The sequence below is a fragment of the Coenobita brevimanus genome, chromosome 87 (assembly GCF_032717465.1).
Source record: "Coenobita brevimanus isolate Jiangsu-jjx chromosome 87, ASM3271746v2, whole genome shotgun sequence".
Taxonomy (NCBI): domain Eukaryota; kingdom Metazoa; phylum Arthropoda; class Malacostraca; order Decapoda; family Coenobitidae; genus Coenobita; species Coenobita brevimanus.
In genome coordinates, this window is record NC_137040.1 from 20,659,358 (window position 1) to 20,673,463 (window position 14,106).

Consider the following 14,106-nt stretch of genomic DNA (forward strand, 5'->3'; position numbering starts at 1 on the left):
AAGGAGAACTATCAACAGCATTTCCAGTGAAATGGGCCAGACACTCATTCACCCACTATTCAAATATCTCACAGCGAGGTAAAGGTATGGAGGAGTAACTTACCTGGTCGAGGCACTGAGCGACGAGACAGGCACAGTTGAGGGTCTCTTTAATATGGTTCATCCAGTTGCTTCCCTCCAACCGGCTAAGCCATTTGTCTGTCCCGGAGTTTGTGTCATTTACACCTGGGGAGATATTTACACAGTCTCTTAAGTTTAAATTGAATTTATGCCCACTTGTATACAGGTTTTCCTTCACTTATGCAGCTATAACTACTACTACTGCTATTACTATTAATATACTACTACTACTTTATTACTACTACAACTACTACTATTTATTTTTTAAATTACTACTTTATTCTTTAACATTACAGTGCTAATCAAAACATTAAACTACTGGAGTTGCTGGTCAATGAGACTCTTGACAGAGTACAGTCAACCCCTGCTATTTGTGGGTTTGTATATTTGTGTATTTTTCAAAGAAATTACTTCAAAACTTCACAGGAAGATATTTAATGCTTCTCCCACAGCATCAGCTGTTCCTTGTGGTTCAAAGCGACTTTTTTTGCAAGTTTTCCAGAAGAAATACCGTCCTCAACAGTTAAACTGTGCAGTTACCCTGGATAGGTATCTGCTGTTCGGTACTGGGCATCAGTAATCTACAGCACTCAGTATATCAGAACACAGATCTACCACTGTTTTCTTGTAATGAAAGCTTGCTTGTGACTGGCTTCTAGGGTAGCATCCCTTATTATCTGCTTGTGCGTCTTCCTTCTCCTTGTCCTATTCGCCGTTTAAAGAGGGGACCCTATCATATGCTAGCGCGCTCATTTTCTCTCTCAGTTAATCTCACGGGTTGTGTATCCGCCTGTGTTCTGCGTGTTATTACAGATTCGTTAATTAACTCCATTCCACATCCCTGTGAAAAATGGGTCCTAAACATGCTGCTCAGGGTGCATCAGCTTCTAGGGTGCCTATGCAGTAGAAGAAAGTGACATTGCTGGAAGATAAAGTGAAACTGCTGAACATGGTGCGACAGGGGCAATTGTTCACAACTATCAGGTGATATTTTGATGTGAAGAGTGCATGGTGTGTCATATCAGGAAAAATTGTAAGCCTAATGGTGATGCTGTACCTAGAAAGGCCTGTGTATCATCCTGTAATGTCTTTTTAAAAACTATTAATTTGCCATAAAATGCATTTACAGGTCACATAGTGGATCTGTAGGTAATGAAAATGGGTAAACCCGTGAAAACGGTTATTTCTGCAGATAGTATGAGTTATTCAGGGATTTCACTCATTTGCAGTGGGGGGGAGTCCGGTAAATAACACCCGCGAATAACGGGGGTCGACTGTAGCTTCATAGTCCATAAATGCCAGAGAGATAGGCCTGAGAGCTGATGATCTTGTGCTCCCGAGGCATAGGAGTGCAGACCTCACAAGGGAGAATGACAGTCGACATCTCATCCAGGCCATAACAGAACTCTGAGGTTGATGCTTCCTTTCAGAAAGAGCATCTGCCAGTCTCGTGTAGAATCTCCCCACCTCTGGACCCATTCCACCTGATGTTGTGAACACAAGGGGATTGAAATGACCATGGTCCACATATTGGGTCTTTTCTTGATAGTTTTTTTCTTCTTGTTCATTCCTCTTGTGTGCAGCCTCAAGAGACAGCTTGTGATAGCATGCTTCCATAGGATCAAATGTACTAACGTCGAGGAAAGTCTTCTGTCCACGTGTCCAGAGACCTTAAGCACTGACACCCACTCTTGTATCATTTGATGTGTTTGCTGTTCTTTGAATGAAGTGCTCACTGCCCTGAAAGGGTGGAGCTGGCTCTATGGTGACATCACGGCATATTTCCTGTAGCATTTTTGCAATGAGGTTGTGTACTTCCTCACGTCAAATGCACACAAAGCCTCCCTTGTAAACCACTGCATGGTTTGCATCAAAGACTGGGCCACAGGCACACTGTTGAGGTAGGTTATCTATTGACCATCCACATCTCAAGGCAATGGCATCAATAAATTCTTGTCTGTTGAAGTGGAAGCTTTTTGCCTTGAGAGGTGGAGTTGTAAGCCAATTTGTTGCCCTAAACAAGTGTGCCATATCAATTCTTTTGCAATGGTCTGATGTAAGATGCTTGGTTATATGATGCAGCTGATCCTTTTGTCCTGCTTCCCACTCTTTGCTCAATTGTGTCTTTATATCATCCTGCTGCTGTTCATTTATTTCACAAGCCTCAATTTGGGCACAAATCTTCTGTAACAAGGATCTGGTGAGCCTAAGTGAATTTCTATGTTCATAACCTGCTATGGCTGCTGGGTTTATGATGCCAAGGCCTCCCATCCTGGGTGGTAGAGTGCTAGAAGATTCTTCACTTCTGGTGTGGGGATATGGCCACCGGTCAGTGATGGAGAGAATGATTCCCTGACAGCAGCCTCTAGTGGTTGCAGCAGCAACTCTGTGTCAGGGGTGGTCCTCATCATGAGTGTCCACGTGTGCGTTACATCATATGTAAATATTTTAATTGGCCATGTGGAGAGGATGCAGGGTGAAAGACTGATGAAAAGAGCGTATGTGAGTGAGGTGGAGGGGAGAAGAGGGAGGGGGAGGCTGAGGATGAGATGAAGGGATGGGGTGGAGAGATATATGAGAGAGAGGAGTGCGAGTACGGAGCGGGTCAGTGAAATGCGGGGGACAAGGCGACGTGGAGGCAATTTGTTTGTGGCCACCCCGAACGGGATTGAGGCGTCTGGCAATAGATAGATAGAAGTCTAAAACAACGCATAACCTGTGTTAATGGTAAACAACCCTATGTCCTTGCAACACAATGTCCAAGTTGCAGTGCATGTGTCACGAAACAGTTTACAACAGGATCAAACTGTTGACAAGTATACCAAAGTATTGTATGTTACTGATTTGTTGGTGCTTAATACAGAGGTAGATCTATCTATCTATCTATCTATTCCCAGACACCTCAATCCCGTTCGGGGTGGCCACAAACAAATTGCCTTCACATCGCCCTGTCCCCCGCCATTTCACTGCCCTGCTCCCAACTCACCCCCCCTTCTCTCATAAACCTCTCCACCCCATCCCTCCATCTCATCCTCAGCCTCCCCCTCCCTCTTCCCCCCTCCACCTCACTCACATACACTCTCTTCGTCAGTCTTTCACTCTCTATCCTCTCCACATGGCCAAACCACCTCAGTGTATTCCTCCTAACGCTTCCTATCACACCACATCCACACCACAATGCTCCTTTATATCCTCATTTGTCAGCCTGTCTCTCCATGTGACTCCACAGGCTCCTCATATATAACTCATTTCCACTGCTCTCACTCTTGACTTGGGTCCTTCCAGCAACGTCCAAGCTTCACTTCCATACGTTAGAGTTGGTATCACAATACTGTCATGTAGTAACTTTTTCACTTCCATGCTCACTTCCCTGTTTCTTATCACTGCTTTCAAGGAACCAGCAACCTTTCTTCCCTGCTGTACCCTTTCAAGCACTTCACCCTCCAAACCTCCATCCTTACTCATCACACTACCCAAGTACTTAAACATACTCACATTTTCCAATTCCTCACCATCCAACCTCACTGTACATTCACTGACTTCACCTCTCTCAAAGACCATCACTTTACTCTTCCCTACATTCACCTTTAGATTCCGTTTCTTACACACTCTCCCAAACTCATCCACCAAGCCTTGCAGCTCTCCTTCCTCTTCACTCAACAACACAGTATCATCTGCAAACAACAGTACAGGGAGTTTCCAAACACTACCCTCTCTCACCAGGGCCACTCCAACATCCACTACTCTACCTTGTACCTCTTTTATTACCCCATCCATGTACAGATGAACAACCATGGAGACATGAAACATCCCTGTTTCTACCCAACCTCCAAAGAAAAAAATTCACTCAGTTCACCATCCACACACACTGCTGCCTTAGCACCATCATACATACTCTTCATGGCATTCAATAACTTCCAATCTACTCCATATATTCTTAATACTTTCCACAATCTTTGTCTATCCACCCTGTCATATGCTTTCTCCAAATCCATGAAAGCTGCATACAACTTCTTTCCCTTCTCTAGAAACTTTTCCACTAAAGATCTAAGAATGAATATCTGATCTACACAACCTCTTCCCTTCCTAAAGCCTCCCTGTTCTTCTCCAACTAATTCCTCTGTTCTTTCTCTAACTCTGTCAATAAGTATCCTACCATACACTTTTCCTATTATACTAAGAAGACAGATGCCCCTATGATTACCACACACTTTTTCCCCTTTTCCTTTGTACAAGGGAATAATTATACCTGACTTCCAATCCTCCGGGACTCTACCTTCCTCCCAGGCCAATCTGCACATCTTCCACATCCATTCTACTACTATCTCTCCCCCATGCTTCAGCATTTCACCACACACTCCATCAATTCCTGGGGCTTTCCCCAATTTAACTTTCTTCATTGCTTCCACAGCTTCTATCCTACTGATTTCTTCCTGTCTTCTCACCTCCCTCCTCCACCCAGCCATTCCCCAGCCACTTATATTCACATTACTTCCATCCTCTATGTTCAACAATTCCTTAAAGTGTTCTCTCCATCTGCTCACTTTTTCTCCCTTCTCCACTAGTAATCTACCATTTTTATCTTTCACTCCCCTGCTAACTTCACTTCCACCCTGTCTTACTCTTTTCACCTCTTTCCAGAAAATTTTCTTACAGTCCCTCCACTTTACAGTCAAATTCCTTCCAAATTCCTCATCCACTCTCTTCTTACTCTCTCTTACTAATCTTTTCACCTCTCTCTTTCTTTCTACATATAACTCTCTCTTCCGCCTCTCAACTTCTTCCACGCCCCTATTTCTCATTCATTCATTGTATGCTTTCTTCTTTTGTGCCACAGCCTGTCTCACCTCTTCATTCTACCACGCTGTTCCTTGCACACCTCTCCGTCTTCTCTTCATCCCACACACCACATCACATGCTGCACATATTTCTTCTGTAAATATTCTGCACACACCTTCCACGTCCCCCATCTGCTCCATTTCATATTTGCCCAATCGTTCCTCCACTTCTCTCTTATACTCTGCCTTTTTTCCATCCTCTTGTAACCTTTCCACTCTCCTTACAAATACTCCTTCTTCCCATCCTTCCCTTGTTCTATTTCTCCATCCTAATTGGACCCTGATTCTGGCCACCACCAAGTAGTGGTCAGAAAGTTCACTCCCCCAACCTCTATAAGCTCTTGCATCCATTACACATTTTCGCATCCTTTCATCCACACACACATAATCAATCATTGCCTTCCTTTCATTCAGTTCACCACCCACCCTTCTCATCACTCGCCATGTATACCTGTGGATCATCTTGTGCCTGAAGAGGGTATTGGCTATCAACAACCCCCTCCTAGCACAAATGTCCACTAATGCACTGCCATTCTCATCTGTCTCAGCAGGCACACCCCACTCACCAACTATTCCATCCACCTTCACATTCCCTACTGTACCATTCATATCACCGATCAAAAACACTCTCTCATTCCTTCCAAACTTTTCCATGCACACTTCCACATTTGTATGATAATATTAATATCAATACCTGATGGGTCATTTCATCACTATCTTTCTTTAAGTTGGTTAACCCTTACATCTATGAGCAACGTAGACCTACGTCCCCTTCAGAAACGCCAGTGACGTAGATCTATGTCTTGCAACATTGACAAGTCATTGCAAGCAATCAAAGAGAAAAAGAAGATACAGTAATCCCTCAATTATCCGACATAACAGAGCCAATGGCATGACTGGGTAGTGGAAATGTTCGGATAATGAACAATAGCCCCCTATTATACTCAGACCCTACCTATACCCGACCTCCAACCTATACCTAACCTAATTGTACTTTATCTCTGCTTACTCTGGCAGTGTTTTCTGGTCATTCAGGCATATTTAGACATCCAAACATGCATAGGAATATCCAAAGTAACACTCAACACCACGAAAACCACACAAAAAAATTACCGAAAACCAAAAAACACCTTACCTATACACTACTGTATGTACAGTCTATCTATCTATCTATAGCCCGACGCCCTAATCCCGCAAAGGGTGGCCGCAGACAAAACGCCTCCAGGTCACTCTGTCATCCACCATTTGACTCCCCTCCCCCCAACTCACTCCCCCCTCCCTCATATACCTCTCAACTCCATCCCTCCACCTCATCCTCGGTCTACCCCTCCCTCTCCCTCCCTCCACCTCACCTACATACACCCTCTTAGTCAGTCTTTCATTCTCCATCCTCTCCACATGTCCAAACCACCTCAGTGTATTTCTCCTAATCTTTTCAACCACATCCACATCTACCCCACAACGTTCCTTCACTTCTTCATTCGTCAACCTGTCCCTCCACGTCACTCCACATGCTCCTCTCAAGTAACTCATTTCCACTGCTCTCACTCTTGACTTGTTCCCTTCTTGCAAGGTCCACGCCTCGCTTCCATACGTCAGGGTAGGGATCACAATACCATCATGCAGTGACTTCTTAACTTCCATACTCACCTCCCTATTTCTCATCACAGTACCCCTCCTAATCTTAGCACTATTTTCAGGTCAATCTGTCATATTCAGACATCAAAACATACACAGGAATATCCAAAATAATGCTAAACACCAAGAAAACCATGGGAAAAAAAAAACACTGAAAACCAAAAAATGCCCTACCTATACACTACTGTATGTACAGTACCCCTCCTCATTTTGACACTTTTTTCGGGTCGTTCTCCCATACTTAGACATCAAAACACAAATAGAATTATCCCTATTAATGTCAAACATCAAGAAAGCAATGCATAAACAAAAATCCACAAAATACCTGGAGACAGTTTGAAAATCAATTATCTGTGACAAGTGAATGCTCCCGGGGCCAAATTGGTTAAATTGGTATAAATGGTATACCATCATCTTCGCTGGTGTTTATACTATAAGATAAGCTAATTAAAACACAGAAATCTGATGCCTGACAGTACAGAAATGAAGTGAGAATAAATAGTGTTCAAAAGTACAACTTATCTTCATATAACTTCCCACCATCTCAGTGCAAAATTTTGTCAGCACCTTCAAAGAGTTATGCACATGTCTAGATGCAGAATTTCATGAGCTTTCTCATGGTCACTTCAGAATTTTGATACAACCAATGATATTCAAATAAATCACAAGAAAATTTAAAAACTCGAGTCAATGCCATCAGCGCAAAGGAGGGAAGGGACTGAGGTGGTGCCGGGAGGGTATGGTATGGAGGAAGGACAGGAGGGGTGAAGAAGCCAGGCTTTGGGCAGGATTTTCACCCTTCTGTCACAAGGCAGACAGGTGCTTTTACCATACATTGACTCGCGGCTTGCAGTCGCATGGTGGCAATTCGGAAACAAAACTCCCGGTGACCGGGGAACTTTGGACATTCAGTAGAGAGGCAGAAAACCAGTCACCGAACGTGTACTCATGGCTAAGGTCTGTGTTCGATGCATGGTGGCAGTTCGGAAAGTCTTTGCCTAGTGGCCGAACGACTTTGGACATTCTGAGGAAATGCGTATGGACGTTTTGACACCACTTGTGGGTTACAGTTTAGCCTGGTGGCCACGTGATCAGACCAGCAAGCAATTTTGACCATTCAGTACAGGGACAGACGGACACTAGCTCCGGTTGTGGGTTACAGCCTATTTCCCGCTCACAGCTTGAGCCCAGCGGCCATGATACCGAATGTCTGAACATGTCCGCTGGTTGGCCAAAGTTCCTGGGGACTTTTACGTCCGGATAATAGGAAGTAAATTCAAATAATGGTTTAATGGAGCCAAGGTCCAGTATCTGCATAATGAACAGGTCCAGATTCTGAACATCCAGATAAATGAGAGATTATTGTAATAACATACGGTACATTAATCCTTCCAAGACCCGACGTAACAGAGCCAAAGACATGTCCGGAACTTGAGTTTGTCCGGGACTTGGGAAGATGCCTCCTGGACAGGTACTTATGGACCCTAACCCTGCCTAACTCTGAAAACCACATAAAAAACTTCCTACCAGACATGCACAGCACCTATTTAAGACCCTATCCACACAAACAAGGGTCAGAAAGCATGAAATAAATGAAAAGGAACCAGAGAATGAGGAATTAGAAGTGAGTATGGAAAATATTTAGCAGAGTACAAGGTACTTGCAACACGTCCATGGCCGTTACGAAGATTAACCTATCTCCTCTAAGGCTCTGACAGCGGTGCAAATGCTCTTGAAGCATGTACAGTAATTCAGTGTTGTGCTGCACTTAATCCTTTGCACTGTGAATTATAATTGTTTAACCCGCCCCATCCCGACCACTTTTTGACCACTGGTACCCCCCAATCCCGACCATTTTTCGACCATTTTTTTTTTTGCTAAAACTTTCGCTTTTGGTCAGAAACAATGGTCAGTGGCAAAGAAATTGGTCCCCGGGGTCCATAATTACCCTAACCAGGTATGCCTTGGTCCCACCTGGCCCCGTGTTCTCCGTAGGCGGTCTGAGCCTCTAACGTTTTCTATGGTATTATAAGTCTGGGAAACCAATGAAAGTAAGTAGATATGTATTTATTACAAACATAAAAACATGTGATAAAAGAGTATATTGGATTTTATCCAAAATAGAGCAGAAATAAGCATTGTACCATTGTGCGAAACGAGCAAAATCGGGCAACTTGGTCACGATGAATCGCTAACATTCTAAAATCATGATACATATCATTGTTTTTACTTATATAATACTTCTACAATAACATTATACCATTTTACATTTTATTGAACTGTTTTTACGTATTCACAGGCCTTTTGATAACATTTAGCGTAATGTTAGCGCTTATTTACGTAGTGAGTGAACTCGCTGTGACTGTTGTTTCAACTCGTATTGTGTTTTTTATACTTACATAATACTTTTCTAATATTATTATACACTTTTCAACTTTACAGAACTGTTTTGAGATTATTTCAGGCCTTACGTAAATATATAGCGTAATAATAGCGCATAATAACACACACGGTGAAGTCGCTATGACAACTATTTCAACTTACAACCTATTTTTGTACTTATATACTAATTCTCCACTAACATTGCACATGTTTACACTTGATATAATTGATATCACATAATTGATATCACATAATTTTGGGAGGAGTAGACTGTAGCACCAGTCGAACAGGGCAGTACTCCCGAGGTTGATGGCAAGCTGGTGACAGGGAGAGCTGGAGCTCCCGTTTCACCAGCCCTCAGGACTTGATCCTGACCATCTCCCTTTTCTGAACATTTTCAGTGCATTCATTTACACACAGAGTAGGCCAGCATGCTCTCATGATACCTCTACCTTCAACTGTCTACACCACACTACATGCGCATAACATATCACACCTTCTATTCACATCTTTAGTAATGGCCGCTGCAATCTCACAATCAAATGTGGTGGTATCTCGGATTGCCACCACCGGCAGGGTAGGGCTGGAGGCACAGGGTCCTCCCGGTCGCTATCAAGCGACTGTGCCAGCAGCGACTGTTGCTATTTCCGGGAATGCTCGTCGGCGAAGAGGTGACGGTGCGGCCTTATTCTTTACCAACATCCGCGGCCTTACCACAAATTTAAACTCAGTTCATTTTTTCCTTCAGTCCATATCCCCTTTGGCCCTTTTCCTCACAGAACCACAAATCTCACCCTCTACCGATATATCTCCATTTTGTTTTCCCGGTTACCATCTCCTTACAAACTTTCGAAACAAGGGCGGCACCTGTTGTTATATCAAATCCCAATATGCAGTTGATACTATTTTAAACTTCACTTCATCCAGTTTTGATTACTCATTATATAAATTAAATTGCCAAAACATTACCAAATATATCTGTGTAGTTTATCGTTCCCCCAATGCTTCTTCGGAACCCAGTGTATTTGATTCCATATCCACTCAGTTGAGTAACCTTGACCTTGCCCTTGGCAATGAAATTACCATTTTGGGTGATTTTAACATACACAATGTTGAATGGTTATTTGCATTCTGCCCGGACTGACGACGCTGGTCTAGAGTGCGAGCTGTTTGCGGAATCGTTTAATCTCACCCAGTTGGTAAAGCAACCAACCAGAATACCTGATAATCCTGACCATAATGCCCATCTCTTGGATTTATTCTTGACAAATAATCCAGATCAATACAGGATAGAGGTACTGTCACCACTTGGATCCTCTGACCACAATCTCATCAAAGCCTCATTAGTTAACCCTCCTACATCTCCCCATTCCGAACCTGTCAGGGTGACCCGATGGCACTTTGACAGGGCAGACTGGGATGGATTTAGAAATTATCTTGCTGATGTTCCATGGCAGTCTTTCTTCTCTAGTGATCCCAATTCTACCCAGTCCCACATTTGTGACTTAATACTAGCTGGTATGGATTTATTCATACCAAGTCAACAATTCACTAAAAGATCAAACTCTCCAAAATGGTTTGATGGCAATTGTGCCAGAGCAACAGCCCAAAAGTCATTAGCATATAACTCTTACTTAAAATCAAAACACCTGAATCACTCTCCCAATTTAAAATTGCTAGAAATCATGCAAAAAGCTGTATTAAATCTATCTAAATCAAACTTTCTTCAAAAGCAAGCATCAAAACTACTTAACAACCCTAATGACAATAGATTATTCTGGTCAACTCTTAATTCTTTCAATAATAACTTTAACAAGTCATCTTCCATTCCCCCACTAAAATCTTCAGATGGCAATATTACAAATGACCCACGTGGGAAAGCAGATATCTTTGCTAGTACCTTTGCAAGAAACTCTACAATAGATGATACCAGTCAGAATGTCTCAGTACTGGAACTTGATTCTCCCGAAATTGCCCCACTTAAAATACAGACAAGATTTGTAAAATCCATCCTAGACAATTTACCTACCAACAAAGCTCCAGGTCCAGATGGAATTCCGCCAATTGTTTTGAAAAAGTGTTCCCTGAACTTGCCTCTGTCCTAGCTAAATTATTCAGACTATGCATACGTACTTCTTTATTCCCAAATTCATGGAAAGAAGCCAATATCCACCCAGTTCCGAAGAAAGGAAGTTCGTCTGACCCTCCAATTACAGACCAATAGCTATCACATCTTCTCTTGGTAAGGTATTTGAAACTTTAATTAATAAGCATATTGTTAAACATCTTGAATCCAACAACTTAATTAATGATAGACAATACGGTTTTCGCCACGAAAGATCCACCATTGACATACTCAATCTCTTAACTCATACCATCCATCAATCAATTGATCTTTTTGGAGAAACTCATGCAGTAGCTCTTGATATCTCTAAAGCTTTCGACAGAGTATGGCACCGTTCCCTGCTGTCCAAACTCCTTGCTATGGACTAACGTCTTTTGTTCCTTTGATTTCTTCTTATCTTAGTGACAGGAAAATAAGAGTAAAAGTAGATGATGTATATTCGAATTTCCACTCAATTAACGCCGGCGTGCCGCAGGGATCAGTTCTGGCGCCAACCCTATTTCTGGTTCATATTAATGATCTCTTATCTGTCACTCACAATCCCATTCACTCATATGCAGATGACTCAACACTACATAGTTCATTCACACTCAGACATCCATTTACAAAGTCTAATATCTCTACCTCTCAGCTCAATACAGCCATCTCCATAAATCAAGATCTATCTACAATCAGTGAATGGGGACAAAACAACCTTGTCTCTTTTAATGCTAGTAAAACTAAATATATACAGTTTACTAATAGACAGATATTGCCAGATTCGTACATTACCTTCAGTGCTACTAATGTTCCCATCTCCAAAAGTATTGAAATTCTTGGTGTCTCACTTAACAGTGCCCTCAGCTGGACCTCTCATGTCAGATCACTTGCTAAAACCGCCTCAAAGAAACTTGGATTATTGTACAGAGTCCGTAACTTCTTCGCCGATGAGCAGTTAGCTATAATTTATAAGAGTCATGTGCGCTCTCAGCTTGAATATTGCTCACCCTTGTGGAATGGTTGTGGAGAGGTTGCATTAAGACAACTAGACAAAATTCAGAATAAAGCTGTTAGAATCATTAACAACCCTGCCATTACATATAAACTACCTCCCCTGCAAGTAAGAAGGAATGTTGCCTCCCTTGCATTATTTTACAGATATTTTTTTGGCAAATGCTCAGATGAAGTTGCGTCCATGGTGCCACCTCTCCATGCCTTCCCTCGTGCTACACGGGCATCTGGTAGCGCTCATGACTGGAATGTCACTCAACCATATTGCAGAACTTCTGCCTATCAGAATTCTTTCATTCCCCGAACTGCATCTCTCTGGAACTCGCTTCCCCAGGGTTGTTTTCCTCCAAATTTCAACCTACAACTGTTCAAGTCTAACTGTTACAGACATTTTATGAACAGAGGACACCAGTAATCTGGTGTATGGATTATTTTTTTTCTCCATTTGTTTTTCCTTCCTCCGTTCTGTTATTTAAAAAAAAAAAAAAAAAAAAAAAAAAAAAAAAAAACTGAGCGTCATATTAGCGCGTACTTACACAGGGAGTGTTATCACGATATCATTTGTTTCATCTTACACAAGTATTCAACTTATAAAATACCTTACTACTAACATTACAACAAATTCCACTTTATATAATCCCTATCACATACTTACTGACCAGAATGTGGGTGTACTCGTGACATCAATTATTACAACTTACACTATTGTTCAACTTATACGTTTTATTCATGCTAACATTACACCCGTTTCCACTTTATTTCCTTGCTATCACATATTTACTGACCAGAGTGTTATACTGAGCGTCATATTTTCGCAGATTTACACAGTGGGTGTAGTTTTGATATCAATTCTTTCAACTTACACTAATTCTCAACTTATACATTACTTTTCTGAAAAAATAACACCCGTTTCAACTTTATATTTGACTTAGCACCTACTGACTGGCCTTACCATTATAATGAGCGTCATTTCGCCTTCCCACACAGTTTCAGTAGTGTAGGAAATTATGATACTCCTTGAAACAAGGCTGAAGGCACAACGCAACATTGCACTCGACACACTCGTACCTTGTGTCTTTTCTCTGAGTGGATGGTCTGACTGTCGAGTGCTTACATACATGGCAGCGACGCTGGGGTTTACGACGGTTTGGGTCGGAAGGGATTGCGCTGGGATAGTGGCGTCCTGCAAGACGTAGGGGAGTCTGAGCAGCCATGGGGGTGCGGGTGCGGTGTGTGGGTCTGTCCTGGGCATGCTTGGCGATTATTTCACGTGCCAGCTCCCTCACAAACCCCTCAAAGGTCTCGGATACTCCGGTGGTCATTGCGTGCAGGTAGTGGGCGTTCAGGACCGTGACGTCGAGCAAGTGGAAAAAGAGTTTCTTGTACCACTTCATCGTGGTCCTGGCACAGTCAACACTTGAAATCATCGAGTCTGACTGATCAACTTGCCTCATGTTCAGATTATAGTCCAGTACAGACTCGGGTTTCCATACGTTGCGCCTCCTCTCGCTACGGTGATCCACGGAGTCTGTGGGTGCATCAGGGGGCTGTGAACAGTTGATAGGAGGCAAACTTCCCTGTTGTGGTTCCACAGGGTGGCAAGGATGTTATTGGCCTGGAAGAAAACCACCTCGTTCTTGTCAGGTTTCCTCCCTATCTTGACCATATGGCGACGGTTTCTCTTGACTGTACCACAGACTCCGGTGTCGTGTTGGTGGAGGAACTTAGCGAGAAGAGGGCTAGTGTACCAGTTGTCCAGGTACAGCACATGACCACGATGAAGGTACTCTTCTATCATTGTCTTCACCACGGCCCCAGAGAGTCCTATACTCCGATCTTCTGTTATATCTGTCTGTGCGCCCGTGTACAAGACTATGTCTTGCACATAACCAGTCTTACAGTCACACATAACAAAGATCTTGAACCCGAAACGGTGTCTCTTGCTGGGTATGTACTGCCTAAAGGAAATATTGCCTCTCCACAACATAAGACTCTCGTCTATGACGAGGTCTC

General features: G+C 42.8%; 1 protein-coding gene across 1 annotated transcript in view; it reads right to left on the reverse strand.

The window, feature by feature from the left end:
* Positions 1-14,106, reverse strand: part of LOC145411011 (myotubularin-related protein 9) — a 408,122-nt gene that overhangs the window by 167,398 nt on the left and 226,618 nt on the right. Inside the window, exon 7 of the mRNA XM_080281074.1 lies at positions 104-225. Coding sequence (XP_080137200.1) covers positions 104-225 — 122 coding nt within the window. The remainder of the gene's footprint in view (positions 1-103; positions 226-14,106) is intronic.